Source organism: Hypanus sabinus, chromosome 2 (genome assembly GCF_030144855.1).
Source record: "Hypanus sabinus isolate sHypSab1 chromosome 2, sHypSab1.hap1, whole genome shotgun sequence".
NCBI classification, from domain to species: Eukaryota; Metazoa; Chordata; class Chondrichthyes; order Myliobatiformes; family Dasyatidae; genus Hypanus; species Hypanus sabinus.
In genome coordinates this window covers 103,237,457-103,262,420 of record NC_082707.1, presented here as the reverse complement: position 1 = coordinate 103,262,420, position 24,964 = coordinate 103,237,457, and the positions used below count along the sequence as shown (strand labels likewise).

Sequence of the window (24,964 nt, the reverse complement as noted above, 5' to 3'; positions counted from 1 at the left end):
GGAGGGGGTGGGGTGAAGCTGAGGCAGGTGATTGGCAAAAGGGATACAGAGCTAAAGAAGGGAAAGGATCATGGGATGGGAGGCCGAGGGAGAAAGAAAGGGGGAGGAGAGCACCATAGGGAGATGGAGAACAGAGAGTGATGGGCAGAGAGAGGAAAAAATACTAAATATATCAGGGATGGGGTAAAAAGGGGAGGGGCATTAACGGAAGTTAGAGAAGTCAATGTTCATGCCATCAGGTTAGAGGGTACCCAGCCGGTATATAAGGTATTGTTCCTCCAACCTGAGTGTGGCTTCATCTTGACAGTAGAGGAGGCCTCCTATCTTTCCTTTCAGTTAGTCCTGACGGAGGGTCTCGGCCCAGAACGTCAATGGAGCTTCTCCCTATAGATGCTGCCTGGCCTGTTCCACCAGCATTTTGTGTGTACAAAAAAGCTGGATGAAATCAGCAGATCGGGCAGCATCCGTTGAAATGAGCAGTCAACGTTTCGGGTTGAGACCCTTCATCAGGACTGAAGAAGGAGGGGGCAGGGGCCCTATAAAGAAAGTGGAGGGAGGGTGGAAAACTAATCAGAGGAAAGATCAAGGGGTGGGGGAGGGGAAGCAGGGAAGGGATAGGCAGGAGAGGTGAAGAAGGAATCTAAGGGGAAAGCACTATGGGTAGTAGAAGAAGGCAGAGTCATGAGAGGTAATAGGCAGCTAGAAGAGGAGACAGTGAAGGTGGGATGGGGAAGGGAGAGGAAGGAAATTACCAGAAGTTGGAGAATTCGATGTTCATACCAAGGGGGTGGAGACTACCCAGACGGTATATGAGATGTTGTTCCTCCAACCAAAGTTTGGCCTCATCATGGCAGTAGAGGAGGCCATGTATGGACATATCCGAATGGGAATGTGAAGGAGAGTTGAAGTGGGTGGCAACCGGGAGATCCTGTCTGTTGTGGTGGATGGAGCAGTCCCCCAATCTGTGTTGGGTCTCGCTGATGTAGAGGAGGCTGCACTGGGAGCACCAGATGCAATAGATTACCCCAACAGACTCACAAGTGAAGTGTTGCCTCACCTGGAAGGACTGTTTGGGGCCCTGAATGGTGGTAAGAGAGGAGGTGTAGGGACAGGTGTAGCATTTACGCTTGCAAGGATAAGTACCAGGTGGGAGATCTGTGGGGAGGGACGTGTGGACCAGGTAGTTGCGGAGGGAATGATCCCTGTGGAAAGCAGAGGGGATAGAGAGGGAAAGATGTGCTTAATGGTGGGGTCCTTTTGAAGGTGGCGGAAGTTGCGAAGGATAATATGCTGGATCCAGAGGCTGGTGAGGTGATAGGTGAGGACAAAGGGGGACACGGTCCCTGTTGTGGTGACGGGAGGATAGGGTGAGGGCCGAAGTGCGGGAAATGGAGGAGATGCGGGTGAGGGCATCATTGATGATGGCAGAAGGGAAACTATGATTCTTAAAGAAAGAGGACATTTGGGATGTCCTGGAATGGAAAGCCTCATCCTTGGAGCAGATGCGGCGAAGACGGAGGAACTGGGAATAGGGAATAGAATTTTTGCATTTGGCAGGGTGGGAAGAGGTATAATCAAGGTAGTTATGAGAGTCAGTGGGTTTATAGAAGATGTCAGTGAACAGTCTATCTCCAGAGATGGAGACCGAGAGATCGAGAAAGGGGAGAGAAGTGTCCGAGATGGACCAAGTGAATTTGAGGGCTGGGTGAAAGTTAGAGGCAAAGTTGATGAAATTGATGAGCTCAGCATGGGTGCAGGACATCCCAAATGTCCTCTTTCTTTAAGAATCGTGGTTTCCCTTCTGCCGTCATCAATGATGCCCTCACCCGCATCTCCTCCATTTCCCGCACTTCGGCCCTCAACCCATCCTCCCGTCACCACAACAGGGACCATGTCCCCCTTGTCCTCACCTATCACCCCACCAGCCTCCGGATCCAGCATATTATCCTTGGCAACTTCCGCCACCTTCAACAGGACCCCACCACTAAGCACATCTTTCCCTCTCTACCCCTCTCTGCTTTTCGCAGGGTTTGCTTCCTGCGTGACTGCCTGGTCCACACATCCCTCCCCACAGATCTCCCACCTGGTACTTATCCTTGCAAGCGTAAGTGCTACACCTGTCCCTACACCTCCTCTCTTACCACCATTCAGGGCCCCAAACAGTCCTTCCAGGTGAGGCAACACTTCACTTGTGAGTCTGTTGGGGTAATCTATTGCATCCGGTGCTCCCGGTGCAGCCTCCTCTACATCGGCGAGACCTGACGCAGATTGGGGGACTGCTCCATCCACCACAACAGACAGGATCTCCCGGTTGCCACACACTTCAACTCGGCTTCACATTCCCATTCGGATATGTCCATAGATGGCCTCCTCTACTGCCATGATAAGGCCAAACTTCGGTTGGAGGAACAACATCTCATATACCATCATCGAATTCTCCAACTTCTGGTAATTCCCTCCCTCTCTCTTCCCCCATCCTACCTTCACTCTGCCTCCTCTTCCAGCTGCCTATCACCTCTCATGATTCTGCCTTCTTCTACTACCCATAGAGCTTTCCCCTTAGATTCCTTCTTCACCTCTCCTGCCTATCCCCTCCCTGCTTCCCCTCCCCCACCCCTTGATCTTTCCTCTGACTAGTTTTCCACCCTCCCCTCACCTTCTTTATAGGGCCCCTGCCCCCCCCTTCTTTAGTCCTGACGAAGGGTCTTGGCCTGAAATGTTGACTGCTCATTTCAACGGATGCTGCCCGACCTGCTGAGTTCATCCAGCTTTTTTGTACGTTTTGATTTGACCACAGCATCTGCAGGATACTTTGTGTTTAGCATTTTGTATGTGTTGCTTGAATTTCCAGCATCTGCAGATTTCCTCGTGATTGCTTAAGATATTTGGGTATATGACTGTTTTCCTTTCCACTTCAGTTTCTGTATTTCAAGAACACTGCAGAGTAAGACATTTTCAACTGACTGGATGTTGTCCAGTTAGGGGTGGGGAGACTCCTCGTTTTCCACACCACTGGCTTGCAAACAAAATGCAAAATCCTTTAGCCATAAGACATTGAATGTGCGTAACATATTTATAAAGCAAGGTGCTGGAGACAGTGTCCATGTAGAATTCACATCATTGCCTAGCGAGGGCTCAGTGAGTCGAAGAATTAGAGCCTAACCATGTTACAGCAACAGGGAAGAACTGTCTGAAGGGGAACTTGTATCAATAGCTCCTCCCATTCCTGTATTCCCCACTCTGAACTTCCATTTCCTGTCACCTGCCTTTTACTTCCTTTTACTGCCTTTTACTTCCCCACCCACCTGATTTCACCTGTCACCTCCCCTGCCCCCACCCTTCTATTCTGGTACCCTCCTCCCACCCCAGTCCTTTCGTCTCTGCCTGAAATGTCGTCAGTTTACTCTTTTTCAAAAATGCTCTGGCATTCCTACAGCATTTTGTGTTTGTTGCTATGGATTTTCAGCATCTGCAGACTTTCTTGCAAATTCAGTAATGCTTCTGGTTAGTGAGTGCATACACCTAGAGTATGATAAGATATCTCTGATCTGAAACATTAACACTGTTCTCTCTCCATGGATACTGCCTAATATGTTGAGTATTTCCAGTATTGATTCTTTCAATAGTTGAACATCCTCTCTCTTCTGAGTCACATGAGCCACATCTATCTCACCCTTGAGCTCTTATGAGACACATCTATCTTTCCCCTTTAGCTTCCATGAACCAGATCTCCCTCTACCTCTCACTGTGGTAATTGGTAAAACAAAATTAAAGGACTGCTGCCAGAGAAATTAACCAATTTGTTATAAAATACAGCAGGTTCTGTGTCGTCATTCAGAAAAATGACCTTATTGACTACAACTCAGCATTCAGGATACATCTGCTCCGGATGCAATGAGATGAAGCTCGTTAGGGATCGTGTGAGGGATCTGGAGCAACAACTTGATGACCTTCAGCTTATTAGAGAAAGTGAGGAGGTGATCGATAGTACCTATATAGTTGACAGCACCTCCGTGACAGTCCCCCTCAGGAATCGACATATAGTTTTAGATACTGTTGGAGAGGTTGACCAGACAGAGGAAGATCACAATGAATGGGACTCTGGCACTCTGCCCAATGCCGTGATCAAGAGAGCAAGGAGAAATGCAGTCATTATAGGGGATTCCATCGTGAAGGGAACAGACAAGAGATTCTGCGAGCCGACAAGGATACCCGAATGGTGTGTTGCCTCCCTAGTGCCAGGGTACGAGATATCTCGGATCGGGTCCAGAGTATTCTCAGGAGAGAGGGCGAGCAACCAGAAGTCTTGGTACATGTTGGTACCAATGACATAGACAGAAAAAGAGAGGAGGTCCTGAAGGAAGATTACTGGGAGCTAGGAAGGAAGTTGAAAAGCAGGACCTCCAGAGTAATAATTTCAGGATTACTGCCTGAGCCACGTGCTAATGATGGTAAGAATAGCAGAATTAAAGAAGATGAATGTGTCGAAGTAACTGGTGCAGGGGGCAGGCCTTCAAATTCTTAGATCACTGGGATCTATTTTGGGGAAGGCAAGACTTATACAGAAATGATCGGTTACACCTGAACTCAAAGGGTACTAATATCCTGGTGGGATTGTTTAATATACATGTTAGGGAGAGTTTAAACTGAGTTGGCAAGGGGAAGGAAACCAGGATGTTAGGGTCGAGGAAGAGGAAAATAGAAATAAGTCAAGGAAGTCCTGCTGTTCAGGAGGATTTGAACTAATGTGGCAGGGGGATGGGAACAAGTGGAGAGAGTCAGAGGGGTGTAAAATGAGGGTAGAAGCAAAAAGTAGTAAGGTGAAGAGTAAAAGGGGCAGGCAGGCAAATCCAGGGCAAAAATCAAAAAGGGCCACTTTTCAACATAATTGTGTAAGGGCTAAGAGTGTTTTAAAAACAAGCCTGAAGGGTTTGTGTGTCAACGCAAGGAAACATTCGTAACAAGGTGGATGAATTGAATGTGCAGATAGTTATTAATGAATAAGATATAGTTGGGATCACAGAGACATGGCTCCAGGTGACCAAGGATGGGAGCTCAACATCCAGAGATATTCAATATTCAGGAGGGACAGACAGGGAAGAAAAGGAGGTGGGGTAGTGTTGCTGGTTGGAGAGGAGATTAACGCAACAGAAAGGAAGGACATCAGCCTGGAGGATGTGGAATCGATATGGGTAGAACTGCATAACACTAAGGGGCAGAAAATGCTGGTGGGAGTTGTGTACAGGCCACCTATCAGTAGTAGTGAGGTTGGGGATGGCATTAAACAGGAAATTAGAAATGTGTGCAATAAAGGAACAGCAGCTATAATGGGTGACTTCAATCTACATATAGAATGGTGAACCAAATTGGTAAAGGTGCTGAGGAAGAGGATTTCTTGGAATGTATGCGGGATGGTTTTCTGAACCAACATGTCGAGGAACCAACTAGAGAGCAGGCCATTCTAGACTGGGTATTGAGCAATGAGGAAGGGTTAGTTAGCAATCTTGTCGCGCGAGACCCCTTGGGTAAGAGTGACCATAATATGGTGGAATTCTTCATTAAGATGGAGAGTGACATAGTTAGTTCAGAAACAAAGGTGCTGAACTTAAAGAAGGGTAACTTTGAAGGTATGAGACGTGAATTAGCTAAGATAGACTGGCAAATGATACTTAAAGGGTTGACGGTGGATATGCAATGGCAAGCATTTAAAGATCACATGGATGAACTACAACAATTGTTCATCCCAGTTTGGTAAAAGAATAAACCAGGGAAGGTAGTGCACCCATGGCTGACAAGGGAAATTAGGGATAGTATCAAGTCCAAAGAAGAAACATACATATTAGCCAGAAAAAGTGGCATACCTGAGGACTGGGAGAAATTCAGAGTCCAGCAAAGGAGGACAAAGGGCTTAGTTAGGAAAGGGAAAAAAGATTATGAGAGAAAGCTGGCAGGGAACATAAAAACTGATTGTAAAAGTTTTTATAGATATGTGAAAAGAAAAAGATTGGCTAAGACAAATGTAGGTCCCTTACAGTCAGAAACAGGTGAATTGATCATGGGGAACAAGGACATGGCAGACCAATGAATAACTACTTTGGTTCTGTCTTCACTAAGGAGGACATAATTAATCTTCCAGAAATAATAGGGGACCGAAGGTCTAGTGAGATGGAGGAATTGAGGGAAATACATGTTAGTAGGGAAGTGGTGTTAGGTAAATTGAAGGGATTAAAAGCAGATAACTCCCCAGGGCCAGATGGTCTGCATCCCAGAGTGCTTAAGGAAGTAGCCCAAGAAATAGTGGATGCATTAGTGGTAATTTTTCAAAACTCTTTAGATTCTGGATTAGTTCCTGAGGATTGGAGGGTGGCTAATGTAACCCCACTTTTTAAAAAAGGAGGGAGAGAGAAATTATAGACCGGGGAATTATAGACTGGTTAGCCTGACATCGGTGGTGGGGAAAATGCTAGAGTCAATTATCAAAGATGTGATAACAGCACATTTGGAAAGCAGTGAAATTATCGGACAGTCAGTACGGATTTGTGAAAGGAAAATCATGTCTGACAAATCTTATAGAAATTTTTGAGGATGTAACTAGTAGAGTGGATAGGGGAGAACCAGTGGATGTGGTATATTTGGATTTTCAAAAGGCTTTTGACAAGGTCCCACACAGGAGATTAGTGTGCAAACTTAAAACACACGGTATTGGGGGTATGGTATTGATGTGGATAGAGAATTGGTTGGCAGACAGGAAGCAAAGAGTGGGAATAAATGGGACCTTTTCAGAATGGCAGGTGGTGACTAGTAGGGTGTCTCAAGGCTTAGTACTGGGACCCCAGTTGTTTACAATATATATTAATGATTTAGACGAGGGAATTAAATGCAGCATCTCCAAGTTTGCGGATGACATGAAGCTGGGCGGCAGTGTTAACTGTGAGGAGGCTGCTAAGAGGATGCAGGGTGACTTGGATAGGTTAGGTGAGTGGGCAAATTAATGGCAGATGCAATTTAATGTGGATAAATGTGAGGTTATCCACTTTAGTGGCAAGAACAGGAAAACAGATTATTATCTGAATGAGGCCGATTAGGAAAAGGGGAGGTGCAACCTGACCTGGGTGTCATTGTACTCCAGTCATTGAAAGTGGGCATGTAGGTACAGCAGGCGGTGAAAAAGGCGAATGGTATGTTGGCATTCATAGCAAGAGAATTCGAGTACAGGAGCAGGGAGGTTCTACTGCAGTTTTACAAGGCCTTGGTGAGACCACACCTGGAGTATTGTGTGCAGTTTTGGTCCCCTAATCTGACAAAAGACATTTTTGCCATAGAGGGAGTACAAAGAAGGTTCACCAGATTGATTCCTGGGATGGCAGGACTTTCACATGAAGAAAGACTGGATCGACTGGGCTTATACTCGCTGGAATTTAGAAGATTGAGGGGGGATCTTATTGAAACGTATAAAATTCTAAAGAGATTGGACAGGCTAGATGCAGGAAGATTGTTCCCGATGTTGGGGAAGTCCAGAATGAGGGGTCACAGTTTAAGGATAAAGAGGAAGCCTTTTAGGACTGAGATGAGGAGAAACTTCTTCACACAGAGAGTGGTGAATCTGTGGAATTTTGTGCCACAGGAAACAGTTGAGGCCAGTTCATTGGCTATATTTAAGAGGAAGTTAGATATGGCCCTTGTGGCTAAAGGGATCAGGGGGTATGGAGAGAAAGCAGGTACAGGGTTCTGAGTTGGATGATCAGCCATGATCATACTGAATGGCCTACTCCTACACCTCTTTCCTATGTTTCTATTCCACACTATTATCCTTTCAGTATTAATCAACAAGCCTCTAAAGCTGGATCTCTGCACTTCCCTCTGCAAATGGATCTTTGACATCTGCGGTCATTGGGAGACTACAGTCAGTATGGATTGGTGATGACATCTCCTTGCTGACAATCAACACAGGCACTCCTCAAAGATGTAAGATTAAAGACTTTTCTCTCCCTTCATTCATAACTGTGTGGCTAAGCCCAGCTCAAATGGCATCTGTAAGTTTGTAGATGACACCACGGTTGGCAGAATTTTAGACAGTGATGAGGAGGTGTACAAGAGTGACTGGTGTCACAACAACAATCTTACACTCAGCATCAGCAAGACTTAAGGAGTTGATGGTGGACTCCAAGAAGGGGAAGTCAGAAGAACAAACACCAGTCAGCAGTAGAAAAGGTGAGCAGAATCAAATTCTTGGGTGTCAACATCTCAGAAAATCTATTGTGGGGCCAGCACATTGATGTAATCATGAAGAAGGCATGCTAGAACATGTCAGCTTAGGTTCCCTTTGGAGATACTCCTGAAGGAGAGAAGACCAAAGCTGAGTACAGTTCCCTGCTGAGGATCTAGCAACCTGGTTTTGCTTGATGGCACATGCTGTGCTCATAAAGTTACTTCCAGCAGTTAAATTCACATTTCATTGTTTGTGAATAGCTCCTTTATAGAACGGTTAAGACAATTTAACTGTACATTTACCAATATGGCAACAGATCCACATCCATATTGCTCGAATTTTTTCCAGATTTGTACTTGCATACAGCAGTAAGTCCTCTACCAGGGCCGACACAGAACTCCTTGGAGGAACCTGTTCAAACATGAGGTAGTGATTTATTTACCATCATCTGTCTGATGAATTTTCTATTCACTCAAAAACCCTACTAGCAGGCATTTGTGAAGTGCAAGTGAAATGGCTTCAATATTTTCAGGTTCTCCCTAACTCCACACCAGCTCTGGTACTTTTGCTGGTCACCAGGCAGCTGGCTTCTCATGACTGGAAAACTTTTGGCACAATTTTAACTGTGCTCCTCTTCTGTGAGGAGGACAGTGGGTGGCAAAAGCAGATGGTGATGGGGGGCAGGATGCCACCATGGGTGTACAAGGTTGGTGGGAGACATGGGTAGGGATGGGTTAGTGTACTTAGCCTCCACTTCTAGATGCAGTGAAGCCTTCAGAATCTAGAAGCAGTAATGACTTAAACCACTGGTCTCGCGTCTTTCCCTGGGTTTCTTCCAAATGAACCAGTTTCCCTGGATAGACAACACTGTCATCACAGCAATTTCTGGTCCTGCTCGCACAGGCAGCCCCATCATAGCACTCAGCTATTTGTGAAGAAGGACATATGCTGACTACACTGCCCCACCTGGACTGGGCAGTAATGTTTGTCACCCATAACACTGCGTTAAACTTTGGGAACTGCTGCAGTAGTGGTTTGTAGCATTATGGATTGTTCAGCTTGGGATATCTTTCAGATGTTATGGGGGCTGCGCCAAGTTAATACAAGTTCAGGACAAAAATAATTTCATTACCCTCCCCTGTCTGCAGAGTGTCTTCTCTCATTGCATTGATAAAAGAAGGTAGTTTGGGTGTCTAGATATCCAATAAAGGTTTGGAAGTGCAGAGAGATATTACTGTCATTTACGCTCCTATGATAATATGTAATTCTAGAGAATTGTGAGGACTCCTGACCTCACAATCCACCTTGACGTGTTCTTGCACCTCACTGCACTCTCTGTAGCCGCACTGCTTTATGAGTGATGTAGCACAGTCCTTTCCCATGAGACCAACCTACGGGCTCGGAAATCTCAGCAATTTTGAAAGAAAGCCAGTGCACCCGAAGGAAATCCACAAGGAAACGGAATGTACAGACTCCTTGCAAAATGCCACACCCCTAAGAGGAGACCTAACATGTTGAGTGTTCCCACCAGTTTCTGACTTTATTCTGCATTGTTCTTGCTTTCTCTTGCACTACCTGAAGGAAGGTACAGTGTAATGATCTGATATGGATGAGCTGTGCAAAGGCAAGCTTTTAATTGTATTTGGAAATTCTGATTTGACAGGCAGCTGCTGTGTGAATGTAAAAGGCCCATCTTGATAGTGAGTCTGGGAACGTGGCAATGTCCAAGTGGGGGAAAACCAGAGAGGGTATGTTACAAGTGAGGGGGAATTGTGCTGGTTTATTGGAACTTCATGGAGGAAACATTTCTTTGAGCCAATACCAGACTATTTGAAAATTGCTTAGAGCCCTAGAGCACCACAGCACAGAAATGTTTGCTTATCTTCAGCTTATCTATTCCATGTTGAACTGTTATTCTGCCTATTCCCACTGACTATAACCCTCCATCTCTCTCCCATCCATGTACTTATCTAAATTTCTCTTAAATGTTGAAATTGGGCCTGATCCACTGGCACCTCATTCCACATACCTATTACACTCTCTGGTTCCCCTTAAATTTTCACCTTTTACACTTAATCTCTAGCCTCACCCAACTTCAGAACAAAACGGCTGCTTATATCTATACCCCACATAATCTTGTATACCTCTATCAAATTTCTCATCATTCTTCTGTGCTCCAGGGAATAAAGGTTAGGTTAGGACCTTTTCAACCTCTCTCTATGTAATCCCCTCACTGGGCTAGTGTACAAACTTGGTTTGTTAGCTATCTCTGTGAATGTCTCAGCAGTGAGAAGGTCACCTTTCATAAGTAACACATGTCTGGGGTTGGTATGCGATGTGTTTAACCAAACGGGATGGTTGGGATGTTCTCATTAAGGAATATTGATTGTAGTAAATGCTGTGTAATTATTGCCCTATACACAATAATCGGTCACCTAGAAATGACAGATGATTCACTAGCATAAAATTACAAAATATATTTACTAATATTCAGACTTATAAAACAGTTAACAGGAAAAGAAACAAACAATAAAAGGGCCCATTAAAATGGAACCAGTCCAATGTGCACATAAATGTCAAAGCTCATTTCTGAAGTAGTCAAGTGCTTAGCTTTACTCACTCACTCTGACCCCACATTATGTGTGTATGACACTAGCCATAGTTTGAATTTCCCTCGAAGTCTATCTTGAACAAACTGGCTAACTCAGGAGGATTGGCACTTCCTCCTTGGAACTGTTCATCTGCATGAAACGCTTCTTACAATGGGGTCTCTCCTTTGGGCAGCATTCTGCGGGCATCTTCCCTTGTGCCTGTTCCTGACAGAAGACCCCAAACCAGACTACTGTCCTTCAGAAATGTGATCACGCTCAGCTCTCTGGAATCTTCTAATGTATCCCACTGGGCAGAAAATTACAACACGTACCAAGACTACCCTGACTGGCAGACACTACATTCTTAAGTTGGACAACATGGCGCCTTATCTTTAGCCAAAGCCAGAACACTCTTACCATCAGCACACACTGTTTTTGCAGAAAACTGCCAAAATAAAAATACTTCACTGCATAACAGTAGAAATCTTACCCAGGGCATTACACCTATAACTCAGGCTCTCAAATCCCAGCAACTATCCTTGTAAATTTTCTCTATACTTTTTAATTTTATTGACACCTTTCCTATAGGTAGGTGACCAAAACTGCACACAATATTCTAGGCTTCATTAACATGTTACACAATTTAATTCTTGTTCTCTGCTCTGGTTTGATTTTAGCAATCAATTCCAGTGAGTTCCCGGCTCAGGTCAGGACTGATATAGGGGAGAAGAAAAGCTAAGTGAAAGCCTGATCTGAACTTTGTCAAGACGATCAGTAGGAAAAGATGAAAGAGTAACAACCAATGTAAAAATCACATGAACAGTAATCCTTCAATGGAACCAGATGATTAACTAAAATTTCTAGCATCTTCTGTGGTTTCTACTGTGCATATCAGTTTGCTTTTGGATTAGAGCAACAGAGGGATATGTCTGGGCTGTGAAATCAGCATGTACTCAATGTGTCATACAGCACTAACTTCAACGCACTCTGCAAGAAAAATCCAATGGAATGAAACATCACAGGCTTCTTGCAAGATCCACCAGTGGCAACTTTCCTCCCACCTCCCTCTGTTAGTCTGCAGTACCGAGGAGAACAACTCTGCACCATGAACAGAATTGCTCAGCAGGTTAGGTAGCAACAATGAAGAGGGATCAGTTCCCATAAAACGAATCCATTTCTCTCCCTGTGCAGATGCTGCCTGACTTGCTTGTTTTCAGTGTTTTCTGTTTCTACTGGATGAGAGAAAGTGGGCTTGGTAGGGTATTCCACAACATAGGCCTGTAAGTCCCAGCATCTACACGTGTGAGATTGTAGGTAGTCCTGACCCACTGACCACTGCCACCTTCCCCAACAAACTCAATCAGGCCTCCGATCACCAACCCTTTCCTGAGTAAAAAATTTCAATTGATCACATTTCAGTCACTAACTCCCACAGCTTCCACTAAATCCCATCGATTCCATCGATTGACAACTGTCAATCACACCCTTGACTATTGTGGGTCCTACTCCCTGATCACCAGCCTGACGTCATGACTACCAAAACCACAAGGACACTCATTACCACTCATTACTAGCCCTGGCTCTTACCCATTGAAACCTTTTTTATACCATGGAGCCTTACCATTAACCGAGGGAACCCCTGCTCTGAATGGACCTGATATTGTTCATTCAATCTGCAGGAGAAGAGCATGACTGACTGAGCAACATGCTTTCACAGGGTAAGCAGCAAAAATGTCTACTTCAGTTGGCTACTGAGAACATAGTATTGAATGAGGCTTTATAGGAACCAGGCTACGTTCTGACATTTGATTTACAGAGCAGAGTTTGGTTACACAGGAGCATCCCTGAATCCCTTTGATATTTACCTTGCAAGCATAAGCATCGAGAGCTTCAAACTCTGACAAGTCCATTTTCATGGACTTTAGATTGTATATGCCATCTGAAAAATAAAGAAATTACTTTTGTTACGTCATTGCTTAATAATGATAACGTAACATTCGATTCATTTATGAACCTTTTCAATGTCTAAGAACCATACACCGTCTTCTGCCATCATTATCCAGGTTGTTGATATAGATGACAAACAACAACAGATCCAGCACCGATCCCTGTGGCACTCCACTAGTCTCAGGCCTCTAGTCAGAGAGGTAACCGTTTACTACCACTCCCTGGCTTCTCCCATAAAGCCAATGTCTAATACAATTTACTGCCTCATCTTGAATGCCAAGCGACTGAACCTTCTTGATCAACCTCCCATACAGAACCTTGTCAAATGCCTTACTAAAGTCGATGTAGATAACATCCACTGCCTTGCCTTCATCAACTTTCCTGGTAACTCTCTTGAAAAACTATAAAATTAGTTAGACATGATCTACCACTGTCGAAGCCAAGATGACTCTCCCTGTCTATCCAAATACTCATATATCTGATCCACTAGAACACCTTCCAATTACTTTCCCATTACTGATGTCGGGCTCCAGCCTACCATTTCCTGTTTTATTTTTAGAGCCTTTCTTAAACAGCGGAACAATATTACCCATCCTCCAGTCCTCCACCACCTCACCTGTCATTAGGGATAATTTAAATATCTCTGCTAGGGCCCTGGCAATTTCTGCACTAGCCTCCTACAGGGTCTAAGGGGACATCTTGTCAGGCCCTGTGGATTTATTAACCACACTTTGCCTCAAGAAAACAGACACTTCCTCTTCTGTAATCTGTATGGACTTCACTGCTGCGTTGCCTCACTTCTTTAGACTCTGTGTCACCTTCTGCGTAAATACAAATGCAAAAAAAATTCAAGCTTGCCCCCAGCATTTTTGGCTCCATGCATAGAATATCATTCTGATCTTCCAGAAGACTACATTTGTCCCTTGCAATCCTTTTGCTCTTAACATATCTGTAGAATCCCTTAAGATTCTCCTTCACCTTGTGTGCTAGGGCAACCTCATGCCTTCTTTTATCTCCCCTGATTTGCGCTCTTACATTTCTCATACTCCATTAGCACACCATTTGTTCCTACCTGCCTACGTTTGCTTTGCACCTCCTTATTTTTCTGAACCAGGAGCTTGATATCTCTTGCAAAACAAGATTTCCTAAATCTGTTACTTTATCTTTTATTCTGATAGCCATATACAAACTTCGTATTCTCAAAAAATCACTTTCGAAGGCCTCCCACTTTCCAAGTACACCCTTGCCAGAAAACAGCCTGTCCCAATCCGCACTTGCCAGATCCTTTCTGATACCATCAAACTTGGCTTTACTCCAACTTGGAATCTCAACCCACGGACCTGACCCATCCTTTTCCATATTTACTTTGAAACTAATGGCACTGTGATCAAGGTGTTCCCCTACACAAATTTCCGTCACCTGCCCTGTCTCATTCCCTAATAGGAGATCTAGTATCTCACTCTTTCTAGTTGGGACTTCTATGTACTGACTAAGGAAACTTTCCTGAATACATCTGGCAAATTCTATCCCTCGTTGTCCTTTTACACTATGGGAGTCCCAGTCATTATGTGGAAAGCTAAAATCACCTACTATAACAAACTTACTTTTCTTGTAACAGTGCGATCTCTCTACAAATGTGTTCCTCTAAATCCTGTGGACTGTTGGTTGTCTGTAATATGGTCCCATTTCTTATTCCTCTGTTCCACCCATAATGCCTCTGTTTTGACTGAGCACTGCCATGACATTTTCATGCCTAGTAATGTCACCCCTCACTTCTTTAATCCCTCCCACTCTGTCACATCTAAAACAACAGGACTTGGAATACTGAGCTGCCAGTCCTGCCCCTTCTGCTTGCCCAAGTCTCACTAATGGCTACAAAATCATAATTCCATGTATTGATCCATGCCCTGAGTTCATCTGCCTTTCCTACAATAATTCTTCCATTGAAGTATACACAACTGGGAACATTATTTGCACTGTGCTCAACATTTTGATTCCTGACTTTTTCTCCACAACCTATCCACCTCTGGTTCAGTTTCAATGTTTTAGTTAACACCCATGAGCCACGAGGTAATGTTACAGCTGTATAAGACCTTGGTCAGAACCCACTTGGAGTACTGTGTTCAGTTCTGGTCACCTCACTTCAGGAAGGATATAGAGAGAGTGCAGAGGAGATTCATAAGGATGTTGCCTGGATTGCAGAGCGTACCTTATGAGAATAGGTTGTGAACTTGGCCTTTTCTCCTTAGACCGACGGAGGATGAGAGGGGACCTGATAGGGGTGTATAAGATGATGAGAGGTATTGATTGTGTGGATGGTCAAAGGCTTTTTCCTAGGGGTAAATTTTTCAAACAGAGTGGTGTGTGTGTGGAATGCACTGTTGGTGGCGGTGGTGGAAGTGGATATGATAGGGCCTCTTAGGTAGGTACATGGAGCTCAGAAATATAGAGGGCTATGCGCTTGGGAAATTCTAGGCAGTTTCTAGAGTAGGTTACACGGTCAACACAACATTGTGGGCTGAAGGGCCTGTAATGCACTATGTTTCTATGTTCTACCCCCATTAGCCCAGCTGTTTTGTTTTTCCTTTAATTCTGCATAGTTCTTATTGAAAATCAGTGAACTGTTCCTTTGCTTCAGTGTCTCTCCCTCTGCTTTTCGGCTATAACTGCACACTTGAGTCAAAATAATACCCGCTCTTTAAGTAGAAGGAAGAAAACCGTGAGGTGTCAATGGACTGCAAAGGGCAAATGTCCTCTAACACACACACTGATGTGTAGTAATGCACTTTGTGCAGGGCAAATGAGGTAAGGAAAACCCAGTAAATGGGTGCCCTGAAAGTGTGGAAGACATGAGAGTTAATTGTTTAGCTGGTTAAGAAAGCTCATAAGATGCTTACATTTATTGATCAAGAAGCAGAAAAGGGAGGATATGCATGAAGTGTTTTAGGTAAGGTTAGAGAAGTATACTTCATTGTGACAGCAAGCAGGTAATATCTCTGGAGAAGACACATGATTTTCAAGGGTACCTTTAGAACTGAAGTAATTAACCAGGTTAAAAACTAGACAAGCTGTTCTGCATTGGAATAGAAGAGGTCGAGGGAAGATGCAATGGGCTAACATTGAGGAACTTGGATTAATGAGGCTATATTTCATTTAGTGGAGACATCAAGAACAGAGGCAATGGATTGAACTTATTTGTTGAAAGGATTAGAAGGAGGATGAGATTGCTTTCCAGTCAGAATTCACTGCTTGATCACCGGTTGATGTGCAGTCAGCTACAAGGTCTCAGACCAAGAGTGTGGATGTGAGGTTAGGCCACATGTCCACAGGGTCACAGTTTGATTCCCTTTGCCTGCTCTGTGAGCACTGTAGGTCACAGGCCTCTCTAGTGAAGATGCACTTGCTGCATCGCAGGAGTCCCATGTGCTTCAATGGGACCAGAGACGATCTGTGAAGTCCATGGGCAGATACAGCTTTCTGATCTTGTCTCCTCCTCCTGCATCCTCTTTATTTACCCCTTCCTCCAGTCAGCTCAGACCATGAGAGGAAATAAATTCCAGTGCACCTATCTTTAACTTTGGTATTAAATTCTTGAAGGTAGCAAAACCTCCCACTGTCCATGGACGTACCTTGAAATGATTATTGGAAGTATGATGAGCACCATCAAGACATTTGCTTTGCAAGTGTAGAATGATCCCTGGGGTGTCTTACCGGGTGTTCTTCAGCTGTATGAGCTTAAACACAGTCATTAGCTGAAGTATTCATCGCCATGCTGACAGCATTGGTATTACAACTGCACTGAAGTGCAGGGCAGGTGGAGGGATTCTTCACTACATTATGCATCGCCATCAGTAAGTAAAGCATCACTCAAGAGGAGTTCTCTGAGCCTTCTGTTGATTCATTGATTTGGTTTAAAAGTCACTGAGGGGTGGGGGAGGGGAATAGGAAACAGGAGACAGGAAGGCCCTTCTGCCCAACTTATTCATTCCAGAATCTGCATAACATCCAGTTCAAACTTCTCACTATTACAGTCCTGTGTAATCTGTGTGACTCTGAATGTTAATAACCTTTCACACACATGGATTAATGACATCAGTCCGAGATGCTTTACCACGGAGTTACCACTTACAGTGTAGCTTCATATAAATTTCATCCTTGGGGATCTGCTTGTTATTAGCTCTCCGAGTGTAAACAAGGATCTTGTAGGGCTGGATTATCACTCCTTCTAACCCCACAGACTTCATACTCACACTATGACTGCACAAAGCCTTGGTGCGTTAAGGTATGGCTGAACTAGAAATACACTTCATCATTGCTGATTATGCCTCTTTCCAAGAAGCCTGTCAGTTAGCTGACAATGCTTCCACTCTTGACCTGTTGCTATTTTGCTTGGTCGACTATTTTACATGGATGTGATAATTAGCATGTAATGAGGCTCGGGAATGGGAATGACTTCCGATTTTTCCTTGTGCTATTCTAAGTCTTTCCTTAGAGTGCTTCTAATAGTTGTGCTACTTGATATGTTAGATTGGCAGAGAGTACCTTCATTCTAAACCTTTCAGAAGAGCAATAGTTCCTGATGTAACATCTGACTGTCAATTCTCATTGCTTTTTCTCTTGTCGGAATGTACCTAGCCTGACCTGACAAAGCTCTATAAACACCTCAGTCCCCTCCCATCCCTCATCCAATTCAGAAGGCTCTCATTGTTCCTTACCATCACACACCCATTTTTGCACTAATTTTTTTATTTTCTCCACATTGTCTCACTCATCAGCACGCTGGGGGCAATTTATAGTGGGTAATGAACCTACCGACTTGCACAGCTTTGGGATTTGACACAAAACCAGAGGGCCAAAGGAATCCCATGCAGTCACAGAGAGTGTGCAAGTTCCTCTTAGACAACACCCAAGGTCAGGGCCAAATCCAGACTGCTGGGGTTAGAACCACTACTGTAGTTATAGTCACTGTGCTACATTGTTAGTACTTCTTAACCCAGTGCATTTCTTTCCTGTTTCTCAGCAGATTTAAGTGTCCTTACATGTATGCTGCAAATTTAGATAAACTGATAGATCTGAAGAGTGAGAACAAAATAAAATTAATCACTAAAGGATATTACTGGAAGTACAGACACTTCAGAGTTTTTGTAAAGTCAAATTTCCAAATTATTTGATAAAACTCCATTAGTAACAGAGAAGGGCAAGGAACAAAGTCAGTCTTCTGAATTGGAAGAGGGATGAGAGGGGATCTGGCAAAACAAAATGGAACTAAGCATTAATATGGAGAAGATTCAATGAAGCTGAGGTGTATATAGAGATGTGTCAAGTAAAGGCTAGGTGCATTCAGACACGAGGGAAAGGAGCTTCCTGGATGATGAGGGAGCTAGAGAATACATAGAAACCAATAATAGAGTGTGTCTGTCTTTGGCAAGATTAAACAGGAGAAACTAAGTCTCCCCTTCAAGTGAAGGAGGCTGAGGGGAGATTTGACAGAGGCATTTAACGTCATGGCAATTTCAAATGCTAGTCAAATCAAAGCTGCTACCGTTGGCTGATGGTACAAGGATTGGGGAATGCAAGATGGGTTTGGGCAAGTGTGAATGTCAGGAATGTCTTTCAAGGGTAATGGAAGCAATGATTAGTGATTTAAATGGAAATTGGATCTGGGATGGATGGGAATAAACCTTTCAGGTCACAGGTGTAAAACAGGGAATAATTCAAGTTGGATTGCATTGCATTTGATGGCATGGAAGACCTCCTGTTATTCTATGACAGGATGAACTCATGACTGACACAAGTACTGAATGCCATTTAACAGTATTTAGACATGAATCTTATTTACATTGTTAGAATCAGGTCTGCAAGAACTTACTAACTGTGGTGCAAAAGCAAACTGTAGCCTAGAAATCAAATCTATTAGCAACCATGTTTCATCAACAATCTGGGCACTGAAGTGTTTTACCCTGGCTTAGGTAGTGCTAGTGGCTAGTGATTACTTTCCTAGAGCAGATGTTGTACCCATTGTGAAATTTGTCCATTCACTCCTCTATGCAAATGTCCTTCAGTCTACATTCATGAACAGACCAAGTGCACAATGGCAGGCCTTTTAGAAGTGTTGATGTACAGTGGTATCTTGAGGCCCAATTCCATACCCCCTTGTACGTGGTAACAGAAGTAGATTGGTTAATAAAGAAGGTGGACAGCATGCTGGCCGTCATTGGTCAGAGCATTGAGTATTTAAGTCAGAAAATCATACTGCAGCTAAACGTTCAGACCACATTGGAGTATTGAGTGCATTTCTGGAAGGCTCATGAAGGAAAGATGTGGAGGCTTCGGAGAGAGTGCAGAACATGTTTACCAGGATGTTACTTGGATTAAAAGTATTGGTTATAAAGAAAAACTTGCATCAAAGATGAACTTGGAATGTTTTATTTGGAGTGTCAGAGGCTGATGGGTGGCCTGATACAATGTAAATTTATGAGGGGTATAGGTGAGGTAGATAATTTTCCCAGGGTAGAAAACTCATAACAGAAGGCATAGCTTTAAGGTAAGGGGGGAGAATTTAAAACAGATTTGTTTGTCAGGTTTTGACACAGACAGTGGTAATTGCCTTGAAGGGACTGCCAGGGGAAATGGTAGATGTAGATACGATAACAACAATGAGACATGATAATACACTAAACTCCAGGACCTGGGCCTCAATACCTTCTTGTGCAATTGGATCCTGATTTCCTCACTTGTAGACCACAATCAGTTCGGATTGGCAAAAACATCTCCTCAGCAATCTCCATCAGCACAGGTGCACCACCGGGATGTGTGCTTAGCCTGCTGCTTTACTCACTTTACACCTATGACTGTGTGGCTAAGTACAGCTCCAACACCATATACAAGTTTGCTGACAACACCACTGTTGTGGGCTGTATCAAAGTGGTGATGAATCAGCATACTGGGGGGAGATTGAATATTTGACTGAGTGGTGTAATAACAGCAACCTCTCACTCAATGTCAGCAAGACCAAGGAACTGATTGTAGACTTCAGGAGCAGGAAACCAGAGGTCAGTAACTTTAAATTCCTGGGTATTACTATCTCAGAGAACCTGTCCTGGACCCATCATATAAATACTATTGCAAAGAAAGTACCACGGCACCTCTACTTCCTCAGAAGTATGCAGAGCTTCAGCATGACATCAAAAACTTTGACAAACTTCTATAGAAGTGTAGTGGAGAGTATATGGTATCGACTGGCTGCATCACAGCCTGATATGGGGACACCAACGTCTTTGAATGGACAATCCTACAAAAAGTAGTGGATTCAGCCCAGCCATCATGGGTAATGCCCTCCAACCATTTAGCATATCAATATGAAATGATGCCATAGAAAAGCAGCATCCATCATCAAAATTCCTCACCACCCAGTCCATGCTCTTTTCTCACTGCTGCCATCAGGCAGAAGGTTCTCTTGCCACCAGGTTCAAGAACAACTACTACCCCTCAAACATCAGGCTTTTGAACAAAAGAGGATAACTACACTCACCTATCGAGATGTTCCCACAAACAATCATCTCACTTTAAGGAATCTTTTCTTGTTAATTAATGCTTTCATTATTTATTGCTATCTATTTGTATTTGCATTTGCACAGTTTGTTGTCTTCTATGCTCTTGCTCTTTCATTGATCTTGTTCAGAGTTACTATTCTATACACTTGCTTGAGCATGCCTGCAGAAAAAAGGTTCTCAGGGTTGTATGCGGAGACGTGTATGTATTCTGATAATAAATATTATTTTAAACTTTGAACATTTAAGATGCATTCAGATAGATACTTGAACAGATAGGAAACAGAGGGATGTAGACAATGTACAGTTTAAATTGAAGTTGTGACATCTTGGTCAGCACAGACCTTTTACTGTTGTTTAAGGTCTATGTTTGATGTTCTGTGAGACATCATATAAAGGTACTAATGAACACAGAATTTTCTTGCCTCAGTATTCAAAGCATAACTTATTTCTTCCTTTTTAACATGACCAATTCAGACTTATTCTTTAAGATCTCTACCTTCTATATCATCTCATACTTGATCAGACAGGCCGGTATATAAGGATGTCAAGTCCCACAGGATGTTACTGTAGCCTCTTCCTGCCTTTCTCCTCACTCTATGGCAGCCACTAGGAGAGATCCATGAGACTCTGGAATCCTTTTGCAATGATTAGTGTGGCACAGGCAGCGAAAGGTGTAGCATTTTCCAGCTTTCCAATATGGGAATGGCTACAAATCTATTCTAGGCTATAGTTCTCAATGTAAACCATGATATGAATTTGTGCATTTTGCAGGGGATCCATTTTTACATGTTTAGCACACCAACATAGAGTGAAATCCATTTCCTGGGCCTTGGTGTGCTGCAGCTTAAGAACACCGAGATTGTATTGCTGAGATTGTTGCAAGTGAACTTTTCCCCTTCCCTCAACATAGATTAGGGTTCTTTAAATCATTTTGCAGAAAATAAGAGAGCTACTTGAAAAAGAAGCAGAAAATGCTGAAAACACTCAGCACATCAGACAGTACCTGTGGAGAGAGAGATGTATAATATGACAGGTCCCTTCATCAGAAGCAGACCAACTCTTGCCACTGACGGCCATTAACCTGCTGAGCTCACTCTTTGAGTTGTATTTTCAGCAAGATTTATTTTTATATTTTCATTGGATATTTGCTTCTCTGTCCTCATTGCTATAAAAGGGAGCTCAAGTGACACAAAAGAAGAAGAGACTACACCATTCTGCTCACCTTTAATTTCTTTCAGCTTATATTTTTGGCCATAAGCAATATCTGCAATATAGAGATTATGTTTTCAGTTGTAGGATACGTTCGTGACATTGCATGTAACAACACGATGTAAGAGAATGCTTAAAAATATTTTACATAATAAATATCCTTGGCAGACTTGTCAACTTCAAACCATGCAGCGCAGAAAAAGACCACTTGGCCCACTGTGTCTGTAACAACCATCAATCATTAATCTTATACTAAATTCCATTTTATTCTCCTACATTCTGATTATCTCCATACTCTGCCCCCATCACACCCTCTCCACTGCCTGATTCCACCACTCACCAACACACTAAGGGCATTTTACAGCAACCAGTAACGATGCCTTCAGTGAAAGAGGATGTGAGCGCAGGACAGAGGAGGTCAGGATCTAAGCTGGGTCATGAGCTATGAGGCAGCACTTCCCACAGTGCTTCTCAATTCCAGTCATTACAGAGACCACCCTAATTATTGTCAACATCAGATATGTGGCAATCACTATCAACAGACTTAGGAAAGGTTTTTCCATCCTTTCACCAACTATATTGGGGGAATAGCAACCCATGAAATATGTCCCATGTATCTGCTGATTATTGGGAGAATTAATGGAGACCCTATTACTGTAAATAACACACCTGCAGTATGCTGGGATGCTGAGATCAACCACTCAGACAATAATTATTTGATAAAGCCATAAGCTATGAGTAACATCAAGGAGTTGAGGCCAGGCCACCAATTCAATTCTGATGGCTTTCCAACCAACTCCCACCCCCGTATTTGGCATTAGTTATAGGATGAGCAGGAGCAGGTTGTGACTGTAAATGGAGCACCCTTCTTTTCTTGGTCATCTTACTATCAACATCAAGCATCCCCAGACCAGACTGAAGGCAGAGTATATATGAATAAAGAACAGAGAAACAGCAGGAAGTCATTCAGTTCCCTGTGATTGCTCCATAATTCCATAAGATCATGACCGACTATTTAGCTCAGCACCACTCTCATGTTCTGGCAATGAATCCCATGCTTTTCCTGTCATGGGATTGATATCATGGTAAACATCCAGCATACCCTATCTTGAATATATGCAGCAACTAACCTTTCACAACTCCCCTGGATGGAGAATTCTAGGTCCATTCCTATCTCTGTCCTGAGGGCTCATTCCTCAGATGGTGACCCTTGGTTCTGAATACTCCAAATAGAGGAAACCTTCTGCAACTACCCCCTCAAGCCTTGTATGCTTCATTGATGCAACCTTTTACTTAAGGAAGTACAGGCCCACTTTGCTTAACTTCTTCTCAATTGACAAAGCAGTTAATCCAGGAGTCAGTCTGGTGAACCTTCACTGCACTCCTGTAGTACAAGTATCTCCTCTCTGAGGTGGGGAGAGAAACTCTGAAGTATGGTCTTGTCAGGGCCAGACATAATTGCAGAAAGACCAACATACAATGGATCTGGAGGCTGTATCTATCGATGGAAGTAGTATGTTTTAGGACAAAACCCTTCATCAAAACTCATCAGAACTTGCAGAAATACACCTCTGCTCATATAATAAAGGCTAACACACCACTTGCTTTTGTAATTGCTACCTTATTTGCATGTAAATTGATTGATCATTGATGATCTGTGTACAAGAACATTCTGTGTATCAGCAGCTTTTGATCCATCACCATTTAAAACATACTTTGTTTCTCTCTGCTTTCTATCAGGGTTAATGACATCACCTTTTTCTGGTAAGATGGCAGCATGTTCAGACATAGTGGTCTCTCAGGAGCCAACCAAAGACACCTTTAAAAACACAAAATGCTGGCAGAACTCAGCAGGCAAGACAGCATCTATGGGAGGAGGTAGTGACGACGTTTCGGCCAGAAATGTCGTCACTACCTCCTCCCATTGATGCTGACTGGCCTGCTGAGATCTGCCAGCATTTTGTGTTTTTATTTATTTCCAGCATTTGCAGATTCACTCGTGTGCCAAAGACATTTTTGTCTTTTTTAAACTTTTTTTATGATTGTAAGACAATGCTGGAGATAAAGAACAAGTACAGCAGGTGTACCCCATCAGCGAGCTGCTGGTTGCTGGAGGGGCTGCGTGGTGCGGACCACATTACTGCTGGCTACAGGAAGGTGTAAGAGTCAATGTGTTTAATAGTCAGTGACTGTCTTGGACGTTTCTCTTGTGATTGTAAGACCTGTTGGACATTGGTAATGTAAAATGCTGCAAGTCTGTTTCCCTTCTTTACTGGCGAGAGAGACAGCTGTGTGGCCCTGGTTGTAGCAAGGACTAGGCCTCGAGTTGCGGGCTTGCATGTTGCAGCAGTTCAGGAGAGGAGACACCGGAGGTGGTGTAGTGTGGTGTCCATGTTGGCTTGGTGCTGATTGGTGCTGATTGGTGCTGACATCCAGGGTTCGTTGGGACAGCAAGCTGTATTGCATGCATGCATTCGTATGTTTGTACATTTGCGGGCTGCGGACTGCTGAGAACTGTTTATTATTGCTGATAACACCCATGCACGCAATGTCTGAGGTTCTACATTGTATACATTCTCTGACATTAAATTGAACCACTGAACTATTAAGAGGAACATTCTAGAAGAGTTGCTTTATGTGGAGAAAGCATCAGTGTGAACAGAAAACCCAGAAGAGTACAGCACAGGAACAGACCCTTCGGGCCACAGTGTTGTGCTGAACCAGCTAAAATGTAAATCAAAAACACCAAGCATCTTAAAAATCTTACTCCTAAAATCTTACTCTTAAAAATCTTACTCCTCACATCCTCCTTGAACCTGCCCCTCGCCTTCAATGCATACTCTCTGAAATTAGACATTCTTAGCCAGGGGAAAAATACTCCCTGTCCACTCTATGCCTCTCACAATCTTACAAATCTCTCTGTAGCCTCTGCTGCTCCAAAGAAAACAATCCAATTTTGTCCAGCTTCTCACGATAGCACATCCCCTCTAAACCAGGCAGCATCCTTGTAAACCTCTTCTGCACCCTCTCCAAAGCCTCAACATTCTTCCTATAGTGAGACAACCAGAACTGGACACAGTACTCCAGAGGTGGTCTAACCTGAGTTTTATAAAGTTGCAACATAACCTCCTGACTTTTGAACTCAGTGGCTCAATTAATAAAAGCAAGCATTCCATAAACCTTCTTAGCCACCCTATTGAGCTTTCATGGAGCTATGAACATGGATCCCAAGATCACTCTGTTCAGCAACATTGTTTTCCCAGTGCAGTCTTCCTGATGGCAGCACGCATTGGGAATGATATTTTAACTATGCAAACAGAAACTGACGGGGGGGGGGGGGCCTCCTACTCTCAGCCAAGCAATATATTTTACCTGCTGGGGAGATTAGGTGATGAGGCATTCTACCAAGTGGTTTGGACAGTCTGTTCCTTCAAGTCTTTCTCCTGCAATATCTG

At 43.5% G+C, this 24,964-nt stretch overlaps 1 protein-coding gene across 1 annotated transcript in view; it reads right to left on the bottom strand.

The window, feature by feature from the left end:
• The window catches only part of LOC132403798 (kyphoscoliosis peptidase-like), a 623,242-nt gene extending 599,192 nt beyond the window's left edge, over positions 1-24,050 (bottom strand). Inside the window, exons 1-4 of the mRNA XM_059987492.1 lie at positions 23,783-24,050; positions 21,523-21,564; positions 12,666-12,739; positions 8,512-8,620 (exon numbers count right to left, since the gene is read on the bottom strand). Coding sequence (XP_059843475.1) covers positions 8,512-8,620; positions 12,666-12,739; positions 21,523-21,564; positions 23,783-24,050 — 493 coding nt within the window. The remainder of the gene's footprint in view (positions 1-8,511; positions 8,621-12,665; positions 12,740-21,522; positions 21,565-23,782) is intronic.
• Positions 24,051-24,964: the final 914 nt, after the last annotated feature.